General features: G+C 56.8%; 2 protein-coding genes and 1 long non-coding RNA gene across 6 annotated transcripts; 1 reads left to right on the top strand and 2 right to left on the bottom strand.

Moving 5' to 3' along the window:
• The first annotated feature begins 105 nt into the window (after positions 1-105).
• Pcif1 (phosphorylated CTD interacting factor 1) lies at positions 106-8,791 on the top strand. The gene is given in 16 exon segments (XM_076852028.2): positions 106-123; positions 125-281; positions 370-494; positions 1,693-1,830; positions 2,018-2,148; positions 2,267-2,421; positions 3,067-3,214; positions 3,292-3,375; positions 3,600-3,699; positions 4,991-5,153; positions 5,711-5,883; positions 6,013-6,099; positions 6,184-6,368; positions 7,018-7,111; positions 7,201-7,376; positions 7,482-8,791. Coding segments are annotated over 16 exon segments (2,169 nt in total). The 3' UTR covers positions 7,717-8,791.
• LOC143395888 (uncharacterized) lies at positions 1,419-7,914 on the bottom strand. Its single transcript, XR_013090843.1, has 3 exons — positions 7,284-7,914; positions 2,657-2,710; positions 1,419-2,530 (listed from the first exon to the last, which is right to left on the bottom strand). It is a non-coding gene; the product is annotated as an uncharacterized LOC143395888 (long non-coding RNA).
• Positions 8,220-27,508, bottom strand: Znf335 (zinc finger protein 335). 4 transcript variants are annotated; one of them, XM_076852024.2, is made up of 28 exons: positions 27,239-27,508; positions 26,341-26,591; positions 24,616-24,856; positions 23,736-23,813; positions 23,177-23,482; positions 22,959-23,090; positions 21,721-21,867; positions 20,615-20,867; positions 20,340-20,517; positions 19,316-19,428; positions 18,232-18,250; positions 17,977-18,093; positions 17,823-17,899; positions 17,588-17,748; positions 16,893-17,125; positions 15,909-16,002; positions 15,686-15,780; positions 13,033-13,292; positions 12,018-12,129; positions 11,558-11,932; positions 10,426-10,568; positions 10,192-10,346; positions 9,948-10,051; positions 9,780-9,857; positions 9,487-9,570; positions 9,336-9,401; positions 9,176-9,257; positions 8,220-9,095 (listed from the first exon to the last, which is right to left on the bottom strand). In XM_076852024.2, exons 2-28 carry the CDS (start codon positions 26,539-26,541, stop codon positions 8,968-8,970), a joined length of 4,032 nt encoding a protein of 1,343 aa, XP_076708139.1. In that variant the 5' UTR covers positions 26,542-26,591; positions 27,239-27,508; the 3' UTR covers positions 8,220-8,967. The 4 variants fall into 4 exon arrangements, with proteins under 4 accessions (XP_076708139.1, XP_076708140.1, XP_076708142.1 ...); XM_076852025.2 differs by having other exon boundaries at positions 20,615-20,864; XM_076852027.2 differs by having other exon boundaries at positions 20,615-20,807.
• Positions 27,509-27,857: the final 349 nt, after the last annotated feature.

Raw genomic sequence — 27,857 nt, 5'->3', positions numbered from 1 at the left:
GGCTCCTTCTGAAGTACCATACTGGCCTTCCAGAGCAGGACTGGGTTAGATTTCAACGCATCTGCAGGTGGTCACCAGGGCCCTTGGTTGTAATTGGAGGGCGAGATGGAGCTGACTCTTTGGTCCTCTGTGTGGCAGGTCCCGTGTGGGTGCTGAGATGGCCAATGAGAATCACGGCAGCCCCCGGGAAGAAGCATCTCTGCTGAGTCACTCCCCAGGCACCTCCACCCAGAGCCAGCCCTGCTCTCCAAAGCCAGTCCGCCTGGTACAGGACCTCCCAGGTACTGGCAGGGGCAGTGGTGGGCAGTGGGGTAGAAAGGGTCCTCCGAGGGCAGCCATGACTTTGGTGGGTTCTGCGCTTATTTGCAGAGGAGTTGGTGCATGCGGGCTGGGAGAAGTGCTGGAGCCGGAGGGAGAACCGTCCCTACTACTTCAACCGATTCACCAACCAGTCCCTGTGGGAAATGCCCGTGCTGGGCCAGCATGATGTGATTGTGAGTGCCAGCCTAGCCCAGGGGTCTCAACAGCCTCTGGCACATGGGTCGTCTTCCCCAAGCGTACTCTGAACATCTCTTAGTGCCCAGCCCTGTGCTGATAACCAGCAGACACAGTGTTAAGACAGATACAGTCCCTGCCTTCCTGGAGCCTACATTCAAATAGGCAGACAGACAAACAGATGATCATCATAGAGTAACACAGTGAAGTTCGGCTACCTGTTGGGCACTGTGCCAGGGAGACAGGTGTGAGAAAGATAGACATGCCGTCTCCCCACAGTTCACTAGAGTGGGGCCACAGGATTACAGGTGCAGATGTGTGTGAAATATGGTGTGAAGAATACAGTAGAGGGGGTTAGGGGTGTTTGCCTAGCATGTGCAGGGCCCTGGGTGTGATCCCCAGCACCACCCAAAGGAAAAAGAAACATACAGCAGGGATCCTGACTTGGTCTGGGGAAGGGGAAGGTACAGGAAGCACTGCTCTGAGAATCAGCATTTACGGTGAAGTTAACTAAGTGAGAGTGGTAAGAGGAGAGAAGAGTGTTCTAAGAACTTGAATGTCAGAGTGCTGAGGAAGGGCAGGGAGAGGCTGTCTGGGGGGAATATGGGCTTAGGGTTCCTCAGCTGGGGCAGCTTTTATTAGATACAAGCAAGCCACCTGGCATCTCCATTTTATAGATGAAGATGCTGAGGTTCAGAGGGACCAAATGGCCTGATGCCTCACAGCTAGCAGTAGGCAGAGCAGGAACTCACTTTGCTGTGATATCAGGGCCACATGCTCACATACCACACATACTTTTGGTGTCATCAAAGGAGGTCCACTCAGGGTCTTGATCTTTTGAATATGAACATTTCTGAGTCTCTTTTATTCCTTTCATTCTTAAGAAAAATAAAATAATGTACCAAGCACCGATCTCATGCTGTATGTTGGACTCGCTGATTGACGTAGTAATCTCCAGTGTGAGGTGGGGCTCTGTGTGGCCATTTGGAAGGTGAGGAAATTAGGAAGGGAAGTAGCTCACCTAACGCCACACAGTTCCGGGTAGCAGGCCGGAGCAGAGCCCGGTGTTCTCCACCAGCATCCCAGCCTCTGTGTTCTCCGCTGAGTAGAGCAGGGCGGGAGGGCATGAGAGTCCGAAGTACTAGGGCTCCGAAGCACCTGGCCCTGGTTGCAACTCTGCTGGTCTCCCTCCACCAGTCGGACCCTTTGGGGCTGAATGCGACCCCACTGCCCCAAGATTCAAGCTTGGTGGAAACCCCCCCGCCTGAGAACAAGCCCAGAAAGCGGCAGCTCTCGGAAGAGCAGCCAAGCGGCAATGGTGTGAAGAAGCCCAAGGTGAGTGTCCGGGGCTCTCAGGACCTGGCTGGTAAGTGACCAACTCAGGCAGGCAGCCAACAGGCTCCCTGCAAGAGTTGGGCTTAGGCAGGCTGGTCAGGAGGGGGGCCCAGGACACAGCTCACCAGTGTTGGAGTCTGGTTGCTAAGTCTTCTGATCCAGTCCCTTTGTCTGTCTTTTGCTTTAGATTGAAATTCCTGTGACACCCACAGGCCAGTCAGTGCCCAGCTCCCCCAGTGTCCCAGGAACTCCAACGCTGAAGATTTGGGGTGCATCCCCTGAAGATAAACAGCAGGCAGCTCTCCTTCGACCCACTGAGTGAGTCCCTGCTAATTGGCTTGGGGGGTGTCCATTGCTAACGGTCAGCTTGCCAGGACTTTGGGGGATATGGTGGCAGCAGGCAGAGCATCTTCATTGCTTCTGTGTGTGCCCCAAGGGTGTACTGGGACCTGGACATCCAGACCAACGCTGTCATCAAGCACCGAGGGCCTTCTGAGGTGCTGCCACCGCACCCTGAAGTGGAGCAGTTCCGCTCCCAGCTCATCCTGAAGCTACGGCAGCACTATCGGGAGCTGTGCCAGCAGCGAGAGGGTAATCCTTGGGCCCCAGCCCCCTGGTTTCCAATCACTCTTAGCAAGAGCCAGGGCTTTGCCATCTGGTCTTAGGGATGGTGCGGGGAGCTTGGTGGTCAGAGCGTGCGCTGTGGAGCGGACAGACCTGTTGGGCTCCTGGTTCCATTACCCACTACTTCTGATTCTAAGCTCAGCTCTCAACACTCCACATGTGGTTCCCTTACGTGTAAGGACGGAGTAGAAGCAGTGCTTACCTACAGGGTGGCTGGAGCTTACTATTTGCCAGGCACTGTCAACTCTTCACATACCTGAAAAAGAACATAAAAAGAATACCTGTATCTCACAAGTGTCAAAACCAGTGAGTGAAAAGACCAAGTGTCCTATTAGTGAACTGCAGTTTTCAACTTTTACATAAATAAACCTGCTTGACTTTGCTGAAATGTAGGTCCTTCTCTTCCCTTTAACCCTATGTGACACTTATTGACATAACCATAAACTAGCGATTTCTCAGAATATATTTTGGAAAATGAAATCGAGAAAATAAACTTTTGAAGTAACAGGGCCCAGGTCTTGTTTACTGACCAGTGTGGTGCCTCTTGTGTGCCCACCCCAAAGTGGAACCTGTTGACTAAATCCAGAGCCTCAGCAGCTCTCTGTCCCTCAGGTATTGAGCCTCCACGGGAGTCTTTCAACCGCTGGATGCTGGAGCGCAAGGTGGTGGACAAAGGATCTGACCCCCTGTTGCCGAGCAACTGTGAACCAGTTGTGTCACCTTCCATGTTTCGTGAAATCATGAATGACATTCCCATCAGGTACATCTCTGCAGCTGCACCTCCCAGTGCTGCCCAGTCATGTAGAAGGGCTCTAATTCTGCCCCCCTCTAACCCAGGTTATCCCGAATCAAGTTCCGGGAGGAAGCCAAGCGCCTGCTCTTTAAATACGCAGAGGCTGCCAGGCGGCTCATTGAGTCCAGGTGAGGCTGTCACTGCACCACACAGGATGGGTCTGTGGGCAGAGTGGAGGTCTCAGGCCAGTTGGCCTGTGCTCACACAGGCAGACAAGGGCTGGGACGTGAGCCTGGGGGCTGATGCCCTGGACACCAGTGACGTGGAATTGGGAGGGGAGGGTGGCTCAGACACCCGAATGGCTGGGCCCTCCACCCAGCTGAGCCTGCCTTCTCTCGTCCTTGACTGGCAGGAGCGCATCCCCTGACAGCAGGAAGGTGGTCAAGTGGAACGTGGAAGATACTTTTAGCTGGCTTCGGAAAGACCACTCAGCCTCCAAGGAGGACTACATGGTGAGTGGACCCCAGGGTGAGGCCACTGGGAAGGCTCTCTGGCCACTTCCCTCCAGGAAACTCACTCTGCCTACCCAGGCTGGCAGGGCTCCCGTGGCAGCCTGTCCCGTGCAGTACCGCAGACCTTGACAGTACCAGTCCCCCCACAGACTCAACGACTGTGGAGGCATCTGTCTAGGCTCTTGGCTTTCTCCCCAAAGGATATCCCTTCCCTTTTTCTTGTTTTTTTTTTTTTTTTTGGTACTGGGGAGTGAACCCAGGGGCCTTAACCACTGAGCCACATCCCCTGCCCTTTTTACTTTTTATTTTGAGACAGGGTCTCACTAAATTGCTTAGGGCCTCGCTCAATTGCTGAGGCTGGATCTGAATTTGCAGTCCTCGCCTCAGGCTCCCGAGCTGCTGGGATTACAGGCGTGCGCCACCAAGCCCAGCTTCCTTAACATTCTTAACAGAACCTTAGGCTTGGCCACACACATATGGCTGCCTTTCCAACTTAATGAATGTTCAACATCTCCTAAGTAGATTTTTGGAAACAGATTGACAAACTGCTTTTCCTTGTGTGTGTTTATATTACAGTTAAAAGCTACCATCAGATTCAACTCCCTGCTCTTAATGTGTCCAGAACCATTCTGTTTTCTGGCCAAAACCTTTCACTTCTTAAGCCTCTCCACCAGCACTAGCAATGGGCTTTCTTTTCAGGACCATTTTTCACAAGAGACAAGGTTTCGCACTTCACGATAGTAACTGTGTACTTGACACGTAGAGAGTGACAAAGGTAGGTGTACTCACTAGCTGGAGTGACTCATTTTCACTCTGCAGTTTCACAGGCATGATTCAGCAAAATTACAAATGCCTGCAGTCATCCTTGCAAGTAGCTCAAAGCTCAACTTATAAATTGCACACCAACCAAGCTCCTTGTTTTGTAATCACTGTGCCCTGATAGATGGAGCACAGATGCTGTGAGCTGGGACCACTGCCTGGCTGGTCTGTTCCCCTTGTAGTCATCATGAGGAACCCAACAGAAACTGCTGGCATTTGTTGGACACTTGTTGTATCCCAGGGGCCTGGTTACATTTAATATTCAAACTGCCCTGTTAGGTATTTTGTGTTCCTTTGACCATTAGGAGTAATATTCAGAGAACCTGAGGGATTTTCTAAGGGACACAGCTAGTAAGTAGTGAAGCCAGTTTCAAAGCAAGGACTGCTGGAATTCAAGAGCCCTGCAGTTACTTGCCAGCCCCACTGAGGCCCTTTGGCCCCCACAAGTGTCTTGATCAGGAGTTTTCTCCAGGACCGCCTGGAACACCTGCGGAGGCAGTGTGGCCCCCATGTCTCAGCAGCAGCCAAGGACTCCGTGGAAGGCATCTGCAGTAAGATCTATCACATCTCCCTGGAGTATGTCAAGCGGATCCGAGAGAAGCATCTTGCCATCCTCAAGGAAAATAACATCTCAGGTAGGGGCAAAGTAGTGGGGAGCCTCTGTGATGCCACCAACTCTGTCCCACACCCTGACTGAAGGAACAAATAAGGCTGAGCCTCAAGGCCTTATAGAAATCCACTCTCTGCAGGCCTCACTTTTCCCAGACTGAGGCATATTACCTGACTATAGGATCTTGAATAATCACTTGCAGTCCAAATAAACCACCTGGACCCCAGGGGTCCCCAAATAAGGTAGTATAACTATTATGTTGAAGGCAGAGTGATTCTCAAACCCGTGCCCAGCAGCAAGACCTTTGGCCCAAGCCTACTTGCACACTAGACCCCAAGGCATGCCGAGTGGGGTCTGCATCAGTAGCTATATCCACATCACATGCACACAGGCCACTGGTTTATTCCTCTGCCAACTGGTAGCTTTTAAAAATGCTTTTTTGTTCCCTGTTACTGAAACTGAGCCACAATTAATTGATCCATGGATTGAAACTTCTCTCCCTCGGTGTAAAGCGCTTGGCCACATAGTAGATGCAGAGGCCATGGGGGAAGGACAGCCCCTCACTGTTCTCCCTGCCCACAGAGGAGGCGGAGGCCTCCGAGGTGGAGCCCCGCTTGGTGTACTGCTACCCAGTGAGGCTGGCTGTGTCCGCACCCCCCATGCCCAGTGTGGAGATGCACATGGAGAACAATGTGGTCTGCATCCGGTATAAGGGAGAGATGGTCAAGGTCAGCCGCAACTACTTCAGCAAGCTGGTAAGAGCCGAGGGAGAAGGGCCCTAGCTGATGGCATGAGTTGGGGCCTGGAATCTTAACCAAGTCCTCAGGAGGCGGCTAGTGACCAGGGTGTGGGCCACTGCTGAAGTCAGCACCTTGGTCTTGCAGTGGCTCCTTTACCGCTATAGCTGCATTGACGACTCTGCCTTCGAGAGGTTCCTGCCCAGGGTCTGGTGTCTTCTCCGACGGTACCAGGTACAGGCTTGGGGTCCCAGTGGGAAGGCTCCTCTTGGGGGAGGAGGGAGGCTGAGCCCAACACTCACTGAGGCCACTCTACAGATGATGTTTGGTGTGGGCCTCTACGAGGGGACTGGCCTGCAGGGATCACTTCCCGTACACGTCTTTGAGGCTCTTCACCGACTGTTCGGCGTCAGCTTCGAGTGCTTTGCCTCACCCCTCAACTGCTACTTCCGCCAGTACTGTTCTGCCTTTCCTGACACAGATGGCTACTTTGGCTCCCGCGGGTGAGAGCCAGGGGTGGTTGGGCCCCTTCTGCCCATGCCTAGGAATCAGGCTGCCAGAGCATGGGGCCCACCTTGGCCCGCTGCTTCCTGATGTCTTAAGGCTTTGGAGTCAGGCAGCCTTGGAGGCAGTCCTTGCCTTCATCACTTACCAGCTGTGAGACCCTGGACAGGTGGCTTAACTTAACTCTTGACAGCCTCAGCTTTTCGGGCTTTGTGGGCAGGCATGTGAATGCCCTGATCGGGTCTGGGGGCTTCTGGGTGAATTAGCTACATGGAGGGCAGCTCTGAGCAGTGTCCACCTCAGAGCCCTCACAGGTAAATTCATGGGGTGGGATGAGCACTGATGAAAGAACACAGCTGTGTTCAGGGGGAAGAAGTGGCCACAAGAGCAAGAGGCCACGGCTCAGTAGCCAGGGAGCCTTGGGTATGCCCTGTGCTGTAGCAACCGCAACTCAGCACAGCTGCTTCTCTAGTGTGGCGCACAGGGCACCACAACATGCCTAAGCCTCTGTCCTCTCACCCATTCAGTGTACAGGGTCATGCCTTGCCCCAAGATACACGAAGGGCAAGTTTTAGCCTCTGGCCTGCCTGTGGGGTATGGGGGTGACAGGTAGGTCCGATGGGACTGAGTGTTCACTTCTGGCCCTAGGCCTTGCTTGGACTTTGCCCCGCTGAGCGGTTCTTTTGAGGCCAACCCTCCATTCTGCGAGGAGCTCATGGATGCCATGGTCTCTCACTTCGAGGTGGGTGTGTCACCCTGCTGGGGGAGAGGCAGAATTGCCAGCCACCTGGAGGGCAGCCTCTGATGTCCACCCTGTTCTTCCTCCCACAGAAACTGCTGGAGAGCTCACCAGAGCCCCTGTCCTTCATTGTGTTTATCCCTGAGTGGCGGGAACCCCCCACACCAGCGCTCACCCGCATGGAGCAGAGCCACTTCAAACGCCACCAGCTGGTCCTTCCCGCCTTTGAGCATGAGTACCGCAGTGGCTCCCAGCACATCTGCAAGAAGTGGGTGCCCCGGGGGATAGCAGGGCCAGGAGGGATGGCTGGCCAGGCTAGACTCATCTGGCCTAGGCAAGCCCCACCCTGAGCAGCTGCCTGCCTTGTCCACAGGGAGGAGATGCACTACAAGGCCCTGCACAACACGGCTGTGCTGTTCCTGCAGAACGACCCTGGCTTTGCCAAGTGGGGGCCGACACCTGAGCGGCTGCAGGAGCTAAACGCAGCCTATCGGCAGTCAGGCCGCAACCATGGCTCCAGTTCTTCCTCCTCCTCTTCCTCCTCAGAGGCCAAGGACCGGGACTCAGGCCGCGAGCAAGGCCCTAGCCGCGAGCCTCACCCCACTTAACACACCCTGCAGGGAGGAGGAGCCCCAGGGGTGCTGGTATGGACTGCTGGGACATGGGCCTCTGGAGGCTGAGCAGATTCCAGGGCCTGCCCCTGGGGTGACCGCAGGACTTGGGCTGCCAATGACATAGGAATCTTGTGGCTCCGCCAGGGCTCCCCCTCCCTGCCCATCCCCACTGCCTGCCTCAGACTCACTCCAAGTCCCTTGTAAATAGGCCCAATGCCCCCCTCACGCTGCCCCTGTTGGCGCCTTGTTTCATTTGTAAAAGGAAATACAGACACCCCCCCCCCCGCCCCCGAATTTGTGAGAGTCTTGAGGACAGAGAAGGCTGAGAACCTGTAGCTACTTCTGGGACCAATTCCCTTTCATACTCAGGCTCACCTTCTCATGACCCCTGGGCCTTCACACCCCATCAAGGGATACAACTGGTCCCTGGTGGTCTCCACCTTGCATAACAGGTTGGAAGATCCCAGAGCCTGCACTGTTTAGCTCCAAACTCCATAGTCGGGCCTGCCCAGACACTTCTGGGGAGATGACCAACAGCTATGCCTTGTACCCAGGCCAAAAGCCACTTGCTGGCCCTGGTGCCACCCTGTGAGTGGGCAGCTACATGTTTTATTATAGTCAAAGCTTAGAAGCAAGTCAGCCTCAGAGCTGCCTCAGACCTCAGGGTGTGGTGCCTACTCTCTAAGGACCTCTGAGCAAAGACCCCAGGGCGGAAAGCAGGCTGGAGGTGCTCGGCAGGGTTACCTCCAGCCCCGCCTCTCCTGAGATGAGGCATCTGCACTGAGGGTCTGCCCTGCGGTGGGACCACCGTACTTACAGAGGCAGGGCCAGCTGTGCTTCGGGGCCAGGTAGCCTCCACCTCACTCTCCCACCTGTGGTGGGCTCTTCCTGGCGCCTGCCTTCTGCTTCCTCGTCCTTGTCTGGTTCAGACTGTTAGCAGCAAGTGGACAAAATAAGATGGCCAGGGCTGGACTCTGGTCCCTTTATTGAGACTGAGGGACCAGTGGGTCCATCCAAACAAAAATAAAATTTCTTTCCCAAAGCCTGCCTGCAGGCTGGGCACCCAGCATGTCCTGGCTGGGGTCCACGGCTGCCTCCAAACCCCCTAAACACAGGTCTGGCTTTCTGGGGGTGACAGGATGCTGGTTGCCCAGTATCTGGAGACCTACGTGGGACAGGGAGGTGTATGCCCCAACCCCAGGAGAGCTGGCCCCGATATCCATGATCTGCGTTGGGCCCTTGGGCTCAGTCATCGGCCAGGGTGATGACGTCGTACTCGATGCCCTGGTGCTGCAGCTGTTGCACGTGTTCGGGCACTGCCTCCTCTGTGCCAAACAGGCCCTGGGCTTGGGCCATGGCAGCATCAGCCACCGCTGCCAGGGGAGGGAAAGCATGGTGAGCCCAAGGCCCCAGAGCTGCGTATGGCCCCAGCCCCCATACTCCAGCCCTGTACCTGTGACGGCAGAGTGGGCTGCAGCCTCAAGCTGAGCCTGTGTGACCAGCTGCTGGCCTGGGGATACGGGCACATACTGGATCTGGAGGGGGAGAAACTGATGAGATGTGGTCCTGGAGAGGTTCTCCAGGCCCGGCTTGTCCAGTCCTGCAGTGCCCACCTGGGACTCCTGGAGGAACGGGGCTCCTTGTTCATACTGGATGTGTGTGATCTGGCCCTCCTGTACCTGGAGAGAGGAAGCCGACCGTGACCCCCTGAAGGAGGCTGTACAGCCTTCCTCCCAAACCCACCTCACACCAGCCTGGCCTTACCTGGATGTGGTGGCCATCAGGGACCACAACATATTCCTGGGGCAGCAGGTGCTGGACACCATCCTGAGAGATGATATACTGTACCTACAGAGGAGCGGGGAGGAAGCAGATAATAGGGCCTCACTCACCAGGCGCTTGGCTGGGAAGGCAGGAGAACCAGGGACACCCGTGGCAGCTGCACACAGGGACCATGGGAGCAGTGGCATGGAAAGTACTGCTCTCCCCCAAGATGGGGCGAGCATGGTGAGGCGGCACAACAAGAGGTCAAGACTGAGGGGTGAGTAGGAGCTCACCTGGTTGTCCGAGGTCACCAGGTGCTGTACCGTCTGACCATCTGCTGTGGTGATCTCTTGGATGTAGGTGGCTTCCTCCTGCCAAGACCAAGCCAGCTCTAGCTTCAGCTCTGTCTGCCCCCATCCTGTCCATGACCTGCCAGCATGGCCCTTGGCCCTGGCTCTTACCTGATTGCTCACCGTCTGTTCCTGGGCCACAATAATGTGTTCCTGGCCCAGGGCCTGCTGTAGCCTCTCTGGGCCCAGGACCCCATGACTGGACTGGAGGGCAGCTGGGTAGAGAGAGGAGGGTGCTCACCAAGGGGTTCTGGGGGGTCTCGAGACTATCCTGGTCCAGAGATACATTCTGGGACAGTGGCTCAAGTCTCTGGACCCTCCTGGTGCCCACCCTGTGGCCCCAGGAGCCACTCACTATGCAGTGTGGCCAGTGTCTCGTCGTCACTATTCAGGATGATGGTCTGGGTGGGGGTCCGTGCTGGGGTGCGGACTGTCGGGGTGCCAGACTTCCTCCCATCAGGACTGTGCAGCCGCTGGATATGGAACTTGAGGTGCCCGTTACGGTTGAAACTGAATAGGAAGGAAGGAGGCTCAGGGTGGCTCCGCCAGACGGGCCCAACAGCCCCTGCCCAGTCACACCTGGCCTCACCGCTGCCCGCAGAGATGGCACGAGAAAGGCTTCTCATTGGTGTGGGTCAGCATGTGCCGCCTCAGGTCCTTCTTGTTCTTCGAGGCAAAGCTGCACTGGCTGCACTGGTGGGGCCGCAAGCTTGAGTGCTGTGCCATGTGGGCCTGCGGAAGGGACAGTCAGGGGCACCACTGGGTCAGGACAGGTGGCAACAAGCCCCTAGGTCCTCGGAAGCAACTGGTCAGGGAGCCAGCTGAACTGGACTGAAGGAAACCCAAACCCTGAAGGCTGTGAGGAGCTGGGTGGAAAGAACACACCAAACCAAGACAGGGTGGCTGCGGCCCTGGAGTGAGAGGCCAGAGGCACCACCGTTAGATCACTTGGAAAATCCTGTCCTGGCTCTATACAGATGTGACTGACAGGTGCAGCGTGAGGGAATCTGACATTGTAGGGCTTAGTCCTGCTTAGCTGGGCCTCGGCCTTCCCATTTGAAGGGGCGGGGCTCAAGGTCCTAGCCCCTCAATGAGCTAGGATGCAGTGCATGACTAGATCTGGAAACTGGGGATCCTCAGGCTAATGTTGGTGTGGCTGGGCCTGGTCTACACCTGTCATACCAGCGAGTTGGGAGGCCAAGGCAGGAGGATGGAGACCAGTCTCAGCAACCTAGGCCCTATGTGACTGAGCCACTGTCTCAAAAACTAACAAGGGCTGGGAAATAGCTCGGTAGTAAGGTGCCCTGGGTTCAGTCTCTAGTACTGGAGAAGAGTTCAACAAGAGATGCACCTGGGAGCTGCCCTGTGTGCCTGCACAGCACCCCGCTGCCAGCCTCCAACACGGCTCAAGCTCCCCACCCACCCTGTCACCCTCTACACCTGTGCCCACGCAGACCCAGCTCCACCATCACTTGTGTGACATCCCCCTCAGCAGGACTCCCCAGTCCTCCCCACTGACTCGCACTGTGCGGCACTCCCTTGCCTCACGCTGGCTTCACGCTGGGAATGCTGTCTGGCCTTACTTAGTCTGGCTGGCCTGTCACCAGACTGAGCTTCCTAAGAGCCGGGACCTTGCTGAGGGTTGCCTTTAACTAAAGGACAGTTACACAAACTCATGGCCAAATGAATGACAGCAGAGGCATGGTGGGGGTAGCACTTACCCGGACCTCGGGCCACTGGCGGGCACTGAAGGGGCAGTCAGGGCACTTGAAGGTGCCAGGCCCAGCATGGGCCCGTTTGTGACTCTCCATCTCAGCTCGGCCAGGGAAGGCCTCAGCACAAATCTTGCAGGAAAACTTTTTTGATGCTGCAGTGGCTGCAGATGGTGGGGAGGGGGGCACTGCCAGGCCCAGGGTTTTGCTGGCTGCAGGAGGTGGGGAGGCAGAATGCTGGGAGTCCCCTACCCGGAGGGTCTTGGCTGGAGACGGTGGCTCGGAACCATCTCTGGGCAGCCCCCCACACTGCAGAAGGGGCCACTTGGCTCCAGAGGTCAGGGCATCTGAGCTGGGGAAGGAGATGGAGCCATCTGCAGTCAACTGTGGAGAGATTACAGCACAATATGAGGTGCCGGGGAAGGGCTGGGAGGGGCTGGAGATTAGGACCAGCTACTGCAAGACTCACCTCGATGTGGTGCAACTGGGTCCCATCAGCAGCCATGATGTAGTGAGTGCCAGCTTCTTTGAGGGTATCACTTACAACCACAGCCTGGGCTGCCTCCCCTGGGGGCTCTTCACTGAGGGCACAGAGAAGGGGATGGTGAGATGGAGTTCTGGGTGAGGATGAGGGCCACAGGAAGCCCCTCTCCCAGGCGGCCAGCATCAACCCCTTCCTCAGATAACTGCCATTACAGATGACCTGGACATCACCGGATGAACCCTGGGGCTCTGCCCTGTGCCAGCTGAGCCTCTGCTGTCTCTTCTGTAAATGGTTACCAAGTGCTCAATAAACTGTACTGCTCAAAAAATGGTCGGCTCTGTCCCTTTGATGGGCAGGAGGCAGCCAGGCAAAGAGGCCCAGGAGTCTGACCCAAGTCTGGCCAGTGGGATAGGAGAGGGCTGGGCAGGAACAAATGGGTGGATCTGCCACCGTGAGCCTGGTCCCTGTGGAGGCAGGGCCAACTAGGACCTGCAGCCAAGAGCACAGTGAAGATGCAGAGGCAACCTGCCCAGGGCAGCGGACACTGTCACAGGCTCCCGCAGTGGCCGGAGTTCCCCAAGCATGTTAACATCTCTGCTCACACTCACTCACTGCAGGGAAGCCAGGTGCAGGTTAGACCTCAAATGTGGGCAGCACCTTGACCATCAAACACAAAGGGCACTTGGGATTAGAAACCAGAGAGACCAGGCTTCACAGCCTTACTCCCGCGTGTCTGACTTAGTCCACTTACTTGACCTCCCTGGCCTACTTCATTGTTTGTAAAGGAGGGAGACATGGATCTCACAGGCATGAGCTAGATGAGATCCGGATATCAAGTTCCTTGAACAGTGGCCAAAGAATGGAAGCTCCTGACCCAAGGACAGAATCTTCCAGCAGCCTGTGACTTCCTACTACCTAGGGTGAGTGGGATGGGCCCAGACCTGACTGCCACAGCACACCTTCAGAAGGTGGTATGGGCCTTGCAGAAGACACATCTCACCTGTAAGGTGTGCCAGGAGCCGATGTCCCCTCCTCCATGGTGGGTGCTGTGATGACACTGTAGCCAGCTCCACCAAATGGACCAGGTGCCAAGGTGATCTGCTGTAGATCAGGAGTGCCTAGCTGGCTCTCAGCAGTCACACTGCCCCCAGGCTCTGCCACATGGAGGGTGACCACCTGTGGAGTGGTGTCTTCGGGGGAGGGCTGCCCACCAGAAGACGCTAACCCTGCTTCCACGTCCTCTGACTTCACCACGGCCACCTGCAATGGCATGACTGGGCATGATGGGCAGAGCCTGGCAAAGGAGCTGATAAGACCCTCCTCCATCTCAGCGCCTCGAGGCTCATCCACACTCTGGCCAGATCCGGTGCTGCCACCACTCGTGTGCACAGCCCAAGTTTTCTAAAACACACCCTGGTTTTCCAAATCCCATTTGGAAAGAGCTAATAATAAAGGGACAGTAACAGTACTCTCTAGGGGACATTTGACAATGTCCAAAGACATTTGTTTGTCACAACTAAAGTAAGATGTCACTGGAATATAGTTGGTAGAAGCCAGCTGCTAAACATCTCACACTTCCCAGGACAGTACCCACAACAGAGAATTATCTGGCTCAAAATGTCAATAGTGGTGGGTATGGTGGCACATGCCTGTAATCCCAGTGGCTTGGAAGGCTGAGGTAGGAGGATTACAAGTTCAAAGCCAGTCAGTCTCAGCAACTGAGCAAGGCCCTAAGCAACTCAGCAAGACTCTGTCTCAAAATGAAAAACAAAAAAGGCTGGGGGTGTAGCTCAGTGGTAGAGCACCCCTGGGTTCAATCCCCAGTACTAAAAGAAGAATAAAAAAAGAGTTCTTGTAAAGTAATAACAAAGATAATAGAAAAAGAGACGGAGGATACAAACAGGTGATTCAGGAAAGGAGCAAAATGGTCTTTGACAAACATATGAAGAAGTCCAACCTCAATTACAATCATGTGTTAAACTAAGACCATGAAATGTGCTTCCATCAGATTATACTGCTTGAATTAGTGAAAAACTAGAAAAAACCCAACCAATAAAGAACTGACTAACTGCCAGAACATCTACGTGATGAATGAAGAGCATGGCGTGGAGACGTGGAAAATGAGATTTGTAGGCGCTGGGTGCTGCTGAGGAGCATAACTGGTGCGATCCCATTTTTTAAAGAAATGAATGTCTAGGGTTGTGTGTGTAGATGGGCAAGATCCTAAAGAAGTTCTTACTCTGTTAACTGGTATCTGAAGGAGGGAGGGTGGTAAGGACTTCACCTTGTAGATTGGACAGTTCCTAGACATGGTTTTTTTCCCAAGTGTATGTATACTTTTTTTGTGTGTGGAGGGGGACACTAGGGATTGAAGTCAGGGCCATGTGACCACTGAGACACCTCCCCAGCCCTATTTTTTGTATTTTATTTAGAGACAGGGTCTCACTGAGTTGTTTAGCACCCTGCTTTTTGCCAAGGCTGGTTTTGAACTTGCGATCCTCCTGTCTCAGCCTCCTGAGCCAAGTGTATGCTTTTATAATTAGAAAACAAAACACATGCGACAGGCGCCTGAGCAGCAATCAACAGGACAACCGAAAGTCCCGACACTCACCCACACATGTGGCATCCAGCCCATGATAACAGGGCCCTTTCAAACCACAGGGATACGGTTTTTTAACATGCCTTGTCAGACAACTTTTGGAAAAAATTAAGTTAGACCCCTACTACCTTTCTGTATACACCAGAACCAAATTCTAGGTGGAATAAAGATTCAAATGTGAAAAATAAAACCCTAAGAAAAAATACAGATGCATGTTTCTATGCTCTTAGAGTGAAGGCTGGGGTAGGTCTTTTAGGGATCATATCAAGGGTAAAACCCATCAACTATGTAAGAGCGTAGACTTCTACATGGCCCCGAACACATGGACTCTGTTCCATGACCATTTCCAGGCCACGCCAGCCCTTCTTCGCAGACCCCCTGTCTTCTCTGCCTGGCTCAGCAGCACGTTACTGCTCCAAGTTTTTAGAGCTCATCATCTGTAACGCACATGCTCCATCTTTCCCAGGGTCTGGGACAAAGGAGGCACTAGCAGATGCCCTCTGCCTTGGAGGTGGCCTAGATGTGTGGGGGCAGAGAGGAGTGTGGGTGATCTCTGGCAGTGGGTGGAGGAAGGAAGGGGTGAGGATGAGGACGATGAACTGAGGGTGGGGTGCAAACACGCACAGTCACTGGAGTGCGAGAGAGGCCCGAGTTGGGCAGTCTCGAGAGTCTGTGGCTGCAGGAGGTGGCTTGGGACTTGTTGAGAGGGGAAGCTTGTTCAGACCCTGAGGGACCATCCACAGGAGCAGGGTAGCCACAGAGCAAGGAGGAAAACCAAACGAGAATAGGGCCCAGAAGCCACAGGCAACATCACCTCTGCTCAGAATGGCAGAGGTCACTAGGAATTGGAGAGTGGAGAGAGATTCCCTGCCCTCCTTGGTCTCCTAGAGTCCCCCGGCTGTGAGTCAGGTCCCCGAGTCTGCCCCCCAGATTTCAGTGGGCCTGTGCCCCCACTAACTGGGAGCTTCCGTGGGCAGGGCAGGCCTGGGTTGCTGCTCTCCGTTCCAGGACCCAGCATGCAGCTGGGTGCTGGGTGGAGGCCCAGGCAGCTCACCTGCAGGGCTGTGCCCTCTAGCTCCCGCTGGGCACTCATGTTCAGCAGCAGATCCAGAGCCGTCTGAGTGGCCATTGCAGTGGACTCCTCAGCTCCTGGGTGAGGTGAGACCTGAGCTTAAGAGAGGGCTGGCACCCGGCACCCGCTCCATGCTGTCCCCCACCAGCACTACTACCCTAACCCTGCGCAGCCCACCTGGAGCTCCCAGCCTCCCAGAGCTCACCTTGCTGGTAGATGATGGTAGCACTGCCCAGAGTGTCAGAACAGAGAAGCGGGGGAGTCTCAGGCGCCTGGAAAGGTGCTGCCTCTGGGGGGATCTGTGGAGTGAGGACAGGACCGAGTCTGAGAGGGGGGTGGCCCAGATTCAAGCGCCACTCACGAGCGCCCCAGAGGTGTCAGCATTTCACATCTCTTGGCTTGTTCACCTTCCAGCCACTCTTCCAGAAATGCTGACCAGTTCAATGCTCAGACGGACTGACCGAGGCTCAGAGTGACTGGCTAAGAAGGGCTAGGACTGGAACCAGGACCGTCCACCTCTGGCGCCTGTGTTCTACCAGCGCACCACGTACTCCATATTTTCTGGGGCAACTGCAGGCGCTCACGTGGCAGAGAAGGAGAGCCACCAACCCAGAATCCATCCTTCCCTTCTTTCTTGCTAACACCATTCTGAGTTTCACCGCAGGAGGAACATAATCAGCTTGAAGACTACATCTCTCAGCTAGGTAAAGTGTGGCCACGCAGCTAATAAAGGGACTTCTGGTAAAGTTCGAGGGAAAGATAGAAAGGCAGATGGCAGGTATCCTTTTTACCTTTCCCCCATCCCTCCCTCTTGCTTCCTCTATGGGATGTGGCTGAGAAGGCTGGTGTTTCTACAACCTACTGGACCATGGGCAACCGCAAAATGGAAGTTGTATGTCTAGAAAGGCTGAGTGACAGCGCTGACAGCCCGGTCCTCTGGAGCTGCCACACGGGTTCTGAACTCCTGACCTTTGGAATTCTGCCTGCATTTCCCTTCTCTCCACATATACTGGAAGTCATGCCTGCTCTAAGCCTGAGGTGGCACACCTGACTCAGCTGGCCTTTATCACAGTGTAAAGGGCAGGGATTGTTCCGCTGAACCCCAATGTGCAAAGGAAGACACTGAGGTCAGGAGAGGTGGCATCACACCTGGCCCTCACCCCAAAGCCCTCCACTGCCACTTGCTCACCTCAGGAGGCCCCGGGGAGCTGGGGGGTGGCCCAGGGGCTGCGCTGTGCTGCTGCTTCAGTTCCTCAATCTGCTGCAGGGAGAAGAAGGGGCGGCGGCGGGAGGGGGGCTCCTCGGGGTGGCGCCGCCCCCACTCCTCGAAGCTGCTTGCGTGGCGGCAGCGCACGTGCAGGCGCAGGTTCTTCTTGTGGCGCGTGCTGAAGTGGCAGTACTCACAGGCAAAGGGCTTGGCTCCTGCGGGCACAGTGGGAGCGCTCCCTCACTGCCCCCAGGAGACTGTCCCCAACCCGGGACCTCTCCGCTGCCACTCCCAGCAAATCATTCCTGTGCTTCTACAGTGGTGGCCAGGACTGCAATGGATCAGGCCACCAGCTGCACTCAGTCTTCCTGAGAATGATAGTTTCCAAGGTCACATGGCCACACACCCCCAGGGAAAAGTGAACCTGGCTAGGGGAACTCCTACTTCTCTGCTCCCCAGCGGGCCGACCAGCGGCTGGGCGCCAAGGGGACAGAACACGGCCTTCTCCACGCCGGGCCTGCCTGCTGCACTGCAGAGCCCGGGTGAGACCTGGCCGCGCAGGGAAGGCCCGTTCACACCTGAGGACTAGGTGCTCCCAGGCTGGGCTGCCACGGAGAGGAGCCTCCGACCTGGGTCATGGGGAACCGAGGGTGGGGGGCGTGTTGTGCCAGCCTGACCTGTGTGCTTGACAGCCACGTGGGACAGCAGGAAGTCCTCGCGGAAGGTACGGTAGGGACAAAAGCTGCATCTGAAGGGCTTGTCGCTGACGTGGGAGAGCTGGTGGTTCAGCAGTGCCTTCTTGTCCTCACAGACGAACTCACAGAACTCACACTTAAACCTGGGGCGGAAAGAGGAGGGAAGCTCAGCAAGAGGAGGGGTGCTCCCATCACCGGGGGCCTCGGCGGGACGTACCTGCGGTTGGCGACTGCCTGGATGTGTGTGAGCAGGTGCATTTTGAAGGTATAGCGCTTCTTAAAGGACTTTCCACACTGCAGGGGATGGATGGAGTCAGAGGGGGAAGGCCTGGGGAAGGCCCTCGTCCCTACCCAGGGCTTGGCCCACTCACCTTGTCACACATGTGGGGCTTCTCAGTGCTATGCGTCTTCATGTGCTGTGTCAGTCTCTTCTGCATGGGGTACACGCGGCCGCACACAGGGCAGGGGAAAGAGCTCAGTTTTGGGGTCTGGGAAGACATGAGAGGAGGCCAGATGAAGAGGACAGAGGAATAGAAGAGAGGAGGGTCAGACTTCATCTCCTGCCCACTGCTGGTCCCAGCCCTGGCCCCCAGGCAGGATCCTCCCAGGTCAGGGCTCCCACTCACCGGGTCTGGCCTCTTCTTCCTAGAAAAGGAAGACCCAGGAGTTAAGGCTCAGCCTCCTCAGCCCGCATGCGCCCTCACATCCCCCGACTCCATCTTAGTCCTAAGTTCTTCTCTTCCCCCCCCTAAGATCCTTCCTCAGGTTTCCGGGATGGGGGTTCACTAGGGACAACGCTGAGAGACATGCTGTGATACGTCCTGCACTTGGCCACCTTGGGAAACCATCTCCCTTCCCAATCACAAAGTACTGAGAAAGTCCCACAGGAAAGAGCTGTGGGATGACAGGCACTCGCCTGGCGGTCCCAATCTTACCTGGCCCCCAAATTGCCTTCCATTCGGGGCGCATCCCCTTCCCTTTCCTTCCTTCCTTTCCTCTTTCCTTCTATCCCCCCACATCCCACTGCTGGGGACGGAACCCAGGGGCTTGCCTCCACTCAGCTAGCCCCAGCCCTTTTATTTTGAGATAGGGTCTAAACTGCCCAGGCTGGCCTTGAACTTATGATCCCTCCTGCCTCAGCCTCTCAAGTAGCAGAGATCACAGGTGTGCAATCCCACACCTGGTTTTTAAGGAAACCCACAGGCATCCTGGAAAGCCGACTTCTCTCTCCACAGACCCACTCTGAGCCAGGGCCCCAGTGGACTCCCCCAACCTGCTCACACGCTGCTCCCAGAGAGGCCATCCCTTGCGGAAGCTGCAGACCTGACTGTAATTCGGTGAGCAACCACCAGTCTCCAGGCACACCTGCTGCTTCTGGTCCTAGGTCTGTTCTCAGCACTGACAGAAGTGTGATGCGGAGCGCACAGAATCGCTCATCATTTACAGAAACCCCAAGCACAAAATTCCCTTCAATCCCCTCAACTGTCCCCATTTTCCAGATGAGAAAAGAAAGCAGATGGGGGCCCCAAGGCCTCACTCCTGCCCTATCCTAGCGGACCTGATGGGAATAATCACCCTGGCTTCCTGGTCCTGTCTCTAATTCATTGTGAACCGAGTGGGCCTGGAGCAGGAGTGTCGTAGCTGGGAACCATGGTGACCCTCCACCTTCCCCACCCAGTAGCCCCTCCCCACCACCCCACACGCACCGACCTGTCTCGGCTGTGAACAGCCGCATGCCGAATGACGTCCTTGCGGTAGACACTGGTGTAGCTACACTCGTCACACTTGTAGGGCTTGCTGCCCACGTGGTTGAACATGTGCTCCTGCAGGAGAGGCAGAGACTGGCTGGGCCCAGCTTCCCCTGCATGCACCCATGGCTGTGGGGTTGCACGGGGCTCACAGACTAAGGGTGTGCAGGCAGCAGGCGCGTTACAAGGGCCAAAGCTTGTGAAGGCTGGGCACTCTCCCTAGCAAGAGCACCCATTCTGCGCCAAGCCTGTGCCAACTTGCCATCTGATAAAACAGGAAACAGGCTCCGGGTGAAAGGCCCTGAGATGCAGAGCCTGGAGCGTGGCTAGGCGGCCCGGCTCCTCAGCTCCGCCCTCCCCACTGTGCTGTGGAACACCCCTGTGGCGCCCACAAAAACAACTTCCAGTCAGAGTCCCTGTCTGCAGGAAGCAGTACATAAAGAAAGCCTGTGACTTGGACCCCAGTGCCTGACGTACCCCACAGCTGCAACCTGCCACAGCACACTGGCCAGGCCAAGTAGCAGTAGGGCTCCTGAAACCCTGCACCTCGTGGGCCATGTGAGGACAAGATTAGCCAAACAAAGACAGGCTCGGGGCTGCTGCAGACCCACGTGGCACCCTGGGTTAGGGGAAAAGGAGCCCCTTTCTTGAGACACATCGCTGCCCTCTGCTGCAAAGCTCCAACACTGACCGAAGAGGCCACTCCCACCAGAGTGGGGTGGCAACAAGCAAAGCTATGACATCCACAATGGGAATGGTACCCATGAAAATAGGGTGCCACCAGGCCACCTCCACACCACCTCAGCAGCCCTCTGCAGACCCCTCCCAATGTCCCAGTGAGGCTAGAAGGACTACTGCTTTGCACATGCTGAGGCCAGAGGTGTCCTGAGAGGAAGGGACAGGTGCAGCATGCTCAGGCCACCCGCCCCAGCACCACCAGTGGCCTCTGCCTGCTTCTGCGTCTCCCCTTCCCCCTGCTGTGGCACCTTGAGTGAGGACCAGCGGCGGGAGCGGTAGCTGCACTGCAGGCACTTGAAGAGCTGGGGGTCACCAGCCTCGTGGGAGTTGACGTGGAAGCGCAGGTCCTCATGGGACAGGAAGCGTGAGCCACAAATGCGGCACAGATAGGGCCTCAGAAGCGGTTTGGGCGACTTGTAATAATACCTGCCAAGAGGGTGTGGGGAGAGGTCTGGCTGGGAGCTCCAGGGAACCCCAAGGAGCCCCTCACTTGCCTCTTCCCTCCTCAGCCCCGCTCGCGTACTTTCGGTATTTCTTGCCCAGAAATCGCCGGGAAGGTCGACCACGGCGGCGCGGTGGGGCATCGGGCTCCTCCTGGCAGGATGGGGCTGCAATCTCTGTGTCGGATTGGCTCACACCAGGCTCCATGGTGACCTTGCCGGCCTTGCCCAGGGCCTCCAGGTGTCCGGGGCCTGAGGAGCTGGGAGCCTCAGGATCTGGTGACCCCAGAGGGCTCTTGGTGCTCTGCGAGCTCACTAGAGGATCTCCCCCACCTGCTACAGACATGCAGGCCACAGATCAGCCAGACGCACAGGACTGATGTGGACAGGCGGGCCAGAGGCCAGCCAGATAACCCCACACCCAGTCGCAGACCACCAGTGCACACACTGGGTCACCTGCAGACCACCCAAGGTCAGAGAGGCAGGCTTAAATGGGACAGTCTGGGGTGACAGCAAGGGATCTGGGGACCTCCCAGGCAGGATGCTGGGTTCGTGTCAGCTCCTCACTGACTGCTGTGCGTTCTCAGGAAACATCACGCCCCTCCAAGCCTCGTTTGTCCCATCTGTCGAGTGGTCTACTGTGGGCTTGGGAAGTGACAGCAGTGCTCTACTGCTGGCCTTCCCAGGGAGGCTGTGGCCAGGGGCCAGTGGGAGGCAGGGAGGAGGAGGCACTGTGCCACTCACACCCTCTGTAGGGAAGCCATCTGAGTGTGTCACCTCTTCAACCAGTGCCGAGTCGGTCACTTTAAGAACCAAACCTCACAGATGAGAGGTGGGAGGTGGCGGGCATGCGCCAGGTTCTCCCCGAACTGCGGCTCTAGCTGCGGTCCCCATGGTCTCAGGCCTCAGGTTTGTGCTCTCGGTTCAGTAATATTTACACTTGGTGACTGTTCAGTTTGAGACCCACACGCCTCTTCTGCTGTGACAACTTGCCACTAGACGTCACCTTCACAAGCTGTGCTAGAGCTTCCCTGGCTGGGGCCTGGAGAGCGCTCCCATCCCCCACAGGCCTGTGGGCCAGCCCGGGCAAGGCTGCTGCCCTGCGGGCAGACTCAGTGCTCCACAGGAGCGCGCAGGGAGGAAGGCCACCCTTGGCCCACTCACAACCCTGCCCGTGTCCAAGTCTTACCAGCAGACAGGTCTGAGGTCTCCAGACGAGGCAGCTTCCGGGGCCGGCCAGGTCTCCGTCGTGGTCTTGGGGAACTGGGTGTGGGACGCTGGAGCCGAAGCTGCCGGCCTCGGGGCTCATCCTCAGCTGGATTGTAGTCGCTGTCCTCTATGGGGACAGGAGGACAGTGGCTGGGTCGGCCCTTCCAGCTCTGACTCCTAGGCTGGCTCCCCTGGGAAGAGGCCACCTCCCTTCTCTGCCTGCTCCTCCCCCAAGCCTACCAGTAAGACCCCCCCAGGAAGCCCTCCTGGGCCCCAGTAGACTGCCAGCACCTCCCTCCAGGCCACTGTCTTCTCTGCGTCCTTCCTGGCACCTGCTGAGCTCGAGCAGTACCTCTATGTGAAGCAGAAAACAGCACCCCTTCCTCAAGACAATCACCAGAAAACCGCTGCAGCGAACAGGAGTCCACAAACTGCACCACTACCCAGCGGCCACCAGCCAAGACGGCCACCAGCACAGTGGCATAGGCCTGTCATCCCAGTGGCTCAGGAGGCTGAGGCAGGAGGATCTCGAGTTCAAAGTCGGCCTCAGCAAAAGTGAGACGTTAGGGGCTGGGGATGTGGCTCAAGCGATAGCGTGCTCGCCTGGCATGCGCGGAGCCCTGGGTTTCATCCTCAGCACCACATACAGATAAAAAACAAAGATATGTGTCCACCTAAAACTAAAAAATACATACATATATATATATATATATATATATATATAAAACTCAGTGAGACCCTGACTCTAAATAAAAAATACAAAACAGGGCTGGGGGTGTGGCTCAGTGGCCAAGGGCCCCTGAGTTCAGTCCCCAGTACCTAAAAAAAAAAAAAAAAAAGTTCCATGACAAACTGAGATATGATCTCAAAAATCAGCACAAATAACTGAAGTAAAATGACTTAACTTTTTAAAAATAAAATAAACGGTTATGTGTTGAAATAGTATTTCAAATGTCAGGTAAACAAGATATATGATCAATTTTACCTTTTTCTTTTTTACATTTAGCATGACTACAAAAAAAGCCCCGAAGCTGCCAGCCTCGGGCTCTCTTTTAAGTGTGCAGCCTGCACAACTGCAGAGTCCTGGTCCCACAGTCGGCCTTCACTCTTACAGTGGAAGTCCCCTTTGGTATATCTGCTCCCACGGGGGCCAGAAGGATCTCAGTGAGTGTCTGAGATGGGCGGGGGACAGCAGGCTTGGGAACCAAGGTGGCTTACCCTCCAGGTCATCAATGGCACCGGCATCTACAATGTCATCCTCCTCCTCCTCCTCGGGCCCCTCCTCCTCCTGGCTCTTGGTCAATGGGCCGCATTTCCGGAGACGTCCCTTCTTACCGGCTGCTGCTGCTGCTGCAAGGGTAGAAGAGCCTGCTGTGTCCGGCTCCCAGGACTCCACCCTCCATGCCGTCCACGCCAGGCAGGCTGCTGCGATGTACCTGGGCGGAAGTGCCGCTCCCGCATGTGCCGCAGCAGCGTGGCCTTGGTGCCGCTGCGGTACTGGCACATCCTGCACTTGAACTGCTGCACCACCACCACTTCCATCATGGCCTCCAGGCTCTGGAGGTCCAGCTCCTCAGTGCCAGAGGCCGGGGGCAGCTGTGCCAGGGAGCTGGCCCCACCCTGCACCTCCTCCGGTGGCTCCAGGCATGTGGATGTGGACGTGGGGCCATCTGACAGGGCCTCGATGGTGGCCAGGCTGCGGGCCAGGGTGGAACTGGACATTGGTGATGTCATGGGGGCGCCTGGGAACAGGTGAGAGGATTGGGGGAGGTTAGCATAAGGCAGGACTGGCCATGAGCTCCAGCTGTCCTTCCCAGGCAGGCCCAGGGATCCCAGAACCAAATTCCCCACCAGAGGCACTTTGCCAAGAGAGAAACGCGAGGCCAGAGCAGCGGACAATCTGCCAAGACCACACAGGGCTCTGCGATCTGTGGCAGAACCTGTGCTCTCCCGTCCCTGCTCCCTGCAGGGCTCCGGGGCTGCTATTGGTCTCACCATCATCTGGGCCCTGCAGGATCAGATAGCGAGTGGCCTCAGCCCCAGCATCTTCAGCACTGGTCACGGTGATGCAGCCTAGGCAAAGAGAGGACGAGGGTCACCCTCCTGGAAGGGGGTGACAGGGCAGGCCCACTCACAGGTCCCCCACCTCCTGCAACTGGAAACCAGCTCCATGGTCCACTGACTCTCGGGTGCATCTCTGCAGGGCAGGTGGGAGGCTTGGTGTGGGTGAGCCGCAGGCCCAGTCACCAGGATTCTGCGGCTACCCCATGTCCCTGGCCTTTTAAGACCTGGAAAGTGCTCCTCCTCCTGCTCCAACTTCTTCAGGGTCAAGAGTTCCCTGTGCCACTTTCTGAGTTGGCTTCCCAGACTGTCCCAGGGCTCTGTAAGTTGCTAGGGCCTCTGTCATGTCACTAATGACAGAAAGCATAGCGTGGTACTTAACAGCATGAGCTCTGGGGTTACCTGTTTTGGCTTATGGCCCAGGACCATCCTCCGCCCCTGCCTAGTGACAGTGGTGACATACTCTGTGCCTCAGGTTTCTCTTCTGGAAGGTAAGGATAATGACAGTATTCACCTTTGGGGTTACGGGGAGGATTAATGAGCTCCTGCACGTAAAGTGTTGAGAAGTGTCCCCAGCACAAAGTAAGCTGTAACTGTTTCTGTCATCAATCGAATGCTGTCCCACAGGGGCACCACACGAAGAGCGTTACTGCACTGAATCATTTAATCCTGTGTCATCTGCCACCATGAAACAGGGGTTATCCTTTCCCTCTCACACACTAGTCCCAGAAAGGTAAGTAGCCTGTGTCCACACAGCTGGCGCTGGACTTCGTGGGGAAGTCCCTGCAAGGCAGCCCTGTGGCCTCTGACTCACTCTGGATGAGGTCGGGCCCGATGGTGGACTCGATGATCTTGTCAATGGCAGAGCCCAGGTCTGAGGAGGAGGCTGCGCAGTCGGACACCAGCATGCTGGGGTCGGGGAGAGCGCTGGAGTGCACCAGTGCCGGGGGCCCGCCTGGCACCCCTGCCACAGGCCCATGGGACACGGAAGACGAATCAGGGAGGTAGCCATGAGGCAGAGGGTCGGTGCTTGAGCTGCTCTCAGACACCTCTTCCTGGGTGGCAAGAAATGGGGCAGTTCAGGAGCCAGGGAGGGGCAGCCAGGGAACCTGCAGCTCCCCCCGCTGTCCTCGGCTCTCCAGCCCAGGACACGGTAAATGGGGTCACCCGCACCCTTAGCCCCACTGAGGCCCCATGGGAGCAGCTCTCTAGTCAGAGTCTACTGAAAAAAAGACCAGTGGACTCTCGTCAGGGGCTGCCCCCAAATAAAAGAAGGGGTCTCTCCACACCCCTGCCACAGCCAGCTGGAGGCGTCCCACTGGGCTGTGGCATGGACCCTTCCTTCAGCCTACACCTTCCACACTGCCCGAGGCCAATCCCTACTCAGCCTGCAACACCACTTAGTGGTGCCTCTTTTAGAAAGCCAACCCTGAGCCCGAGGCCAAGCGAGGACCTCCCTGTCCACTGTGCTGCGGCCACCCGTGTCCCCATCACTGTGCTACATGATGGCAGGTGCTTCTGTACTTCTGAGGCTTTCTCAGAGAGGTCTCCCAGTGAGCCCAGGCAGGGCCAAGATGTGAACCAGGACGCTGCCTCTCAGGGGTGGGGACACTGGCCGTGCAGTGGAGAAGCCCAATGTGGATGCAATTCCTCAGGCCTACAGAAGCACTCCCCGACTCGAACCCCAGACCTGCAGGATGTTTCCTGCACCACGATCACCCCCATGCCCAGCTGTACTCTCCATAAGGGTGTGGACCACACCTGTCTTGGCCACAACTGTATCTCTAGGGTCTAGTGCATGCTGGACACATGGCAGGACCATCTCTGGTGACTTAATGAAACCCCAGTGAGAGACAGGGCCATTGCTTTGTAGCTCTGTCGAGAGATGTCCTGCAGACCACCATCTGCAGGTAACCACGACCAGTGAAGTGTGCTTACTATAAGCTGAGAGAGGTTTCAATGGCTTTGCATATACTGACTCCTTTAATCCTCACAAAAACTCTACAAGGCAAGTACGGCTGTCATTCCCACTTTTGAGATGAGGAAGTCGAGGGTTAGAAGTTGGGTAGCTTGCTCAAAACCTCAGAGCTACAAAGTGGCAGGGCCAGGGAGAGATGGCTTGCAAAGTGCTCCCAGAGAATGGTGGCAACCCTGCAGGCAGGGAAGCAAGGACCCCGCTTCACTTCTCAGACAGGTCTCCCAGTGAACGCAGGCAGGGCCAAGACGTGAACCAGGACGCCACCTCTCAAGGTGTGGGGACACTGGGCCATGCAGTGGAGAAGCCCAAGCCCAGATCTGCGTTCTGACTCTGTCCGCAGCCTGTGCCTTGATTTCCTTTTTCTTTAATGAAAAAGTGGCGTGTGCCTTACAAGAGATGAAGCTTAGCTGAGAAAATCCACGTCAGGTGTTTGGCACGATGCCTGGCTCAGAAACGACCAATATTAGCACCAAGCAAGCCTTGCTGGCTGCTGCTCCTCGGCTGCCAGGTACTGCTGCCCTGGTCCCTGCCTCCACCCACGCCGTCCAGCCCGGTCCATACCAGAGAGCGGCCACCGCGGTCTGAGCTTTGCCCCACGCCAGAGTCGTCGGCCTCCCCCGGTCCTGGGACGGACGCGGCGTCGCTGCTATCGGCAGACACGGCTTCTGAAGTGCACACGCACAGGCCACTCTCCGAAGGTTCCTCGGGCCGCCCAGAACGAGGGGCGGCGTCGCTACTGCTCTCCACCTCGTTCTCCTCCATCGGTTCAGGGGACCGCCTGACAGCGGGGCGCAGTGTCTAGGGCTTTCACTCTGCGAGAAGAGGTGACCAGAACTGGAACAAGTGGGCCTCCTCCCTAGCCTCGACGACCGCGACTGTCCCATCTGCACTCTTGGGCCCATTTTGCAGATGCGAAGACTGAGTCTCCGACGGGGCGGGGCTTCACGTGTACTGCGAGGGGAGCTCCCGGAAGAGCACGGGGAAGCCTTGCCTCCTAGGCTAGGGCCGTTCCCTGGCAGGGTGGGTCACTATCCGGTAATCTTGGCTCTTTCCCCGGCCCCGCACAATGGCTCGATTTACTGGCCCCGTGGTTCAGCCCTTCGGCCCCCCGACAGTCCCCCCGGGTGCGGGGTCCGTGGTACAACCCGCAGGCCCCCTGGGTCAGTGGTTCGCTCCCCCCGCCCCTGGCTCCCCTGCGGAGGGGGCTGACAGAGACGGTCTCGGGGCCTGGTGACTCGGGGCTGTCCCCGGCGCTGCCTGAGCCCCAGGCCCGACGCCATCTTGTGGCGGCGCCGGGTTTCCGCTCAGGCAAGTGCGAGAGCGACTAAAGGGCCTGGGACCCCGGGGCCCTGTTCGGACAGCCCCGCCGGCCCGGGACCTCGCCGCCGGGTATCTCGGCAGTGGGGCTTTACTCCACAGCAGGGTGCAGGGTGGCGGCCTGACATTTCCCGACGCTCACCTGAGGCTTTCGTTGCCGCCTTCCTCTCCGGCTCCGGCATCGACGAGGTCGCCATCCTCTTTTCCCCGCTGCGGAGGAACCCATCATCCTACTGTGTGCCGGAACTACTTCCACCGCAGCCCCAGTGAAAAACAGATTCCCAGTGTTCCGAAAGGTTGCTCTGAGGCCTCAGAACCATAATTGGGTCAGGAGGGACTCTAGAATTTCACCTGTTGCCTAGTATAGCTGACGGGTCCGAGGGGGCGCCTGGGACTATTTTCTCTCGCGGCGGACGGCTACGGAGGAAGTCATGTGACGTCACTGCAGGTCCCTACTCCGGGCCGCAGGGCGGGGCGGGGCGCGGCGCGGCGGCGGCGGCTTCGGCTCTCCCGGGGCGTGGCTCCTGGTGTGTCGATCACGCCCTTTCGGGGCCGCTCTGGAAAGCTGCGGCGGCGGGAAGTTTAGACTTGGCGGGAGAGGAGTGAATCCTGCCATCGCCTTGCCTTTTTACCGATTGTCTAACGCCGACCTCGGGCCTGAAGGAATCTCGTACGATTCGGTTTGATGTGCCCTGGCGGAGGGGAGCACGTGGTCCTTGTCGTACAGGTGGGGAAACCGAGGTTTCTAGACGGGAAAGACT

Source organism: Callospermophilus lateralis, chromosome 3, assembly GCF_048772815.1.
Source record: "Callospermophilus lateralis isolate mCalLat2 chromosome 3, mCalLat2.hap1, whole genome shotgun sequence".
Taxonomy (NCBI): Eukaryota; Metazoa; Chordata; class Mammalia; order Rodentia; family Sciuridae; genus Callospermophilus; species Callospermophilus lateralis.
The sequence above is the reverse complement of the archived record's forward strand: the minus strand, read 5'-3'. Positions and strand labels throughout refer to the sequence as shown.

What these genes read in the sequence shown, in the direction of transcription:
- Znf335 (XM_076852024.2), bottom strand. Translation starts at nt 26,541, where the DNA reads ATGGAGGAGAACGAGGTGGAGAGCAGTAGCGACGCCGCCCCTCGTTCT. An exon ending in GCCGCTGGTCCTCACTCAAG is followed by an intron (nt 19,429 to 20,339) that starts GTGCCACAGCAG and finishes CCTCTCCTGCAG; the next exon opens with GAGCACATGTTCAACCACGT. An exon ending in AACAGACGGTGAGCAATCAG is followed by an intron (nt 9,858 to 9,947) that starts GTAAGAGCCAGG and finishes TGGTCTTGGCAG; the next exon opens with GAGGAAGCCACCTACATCCA.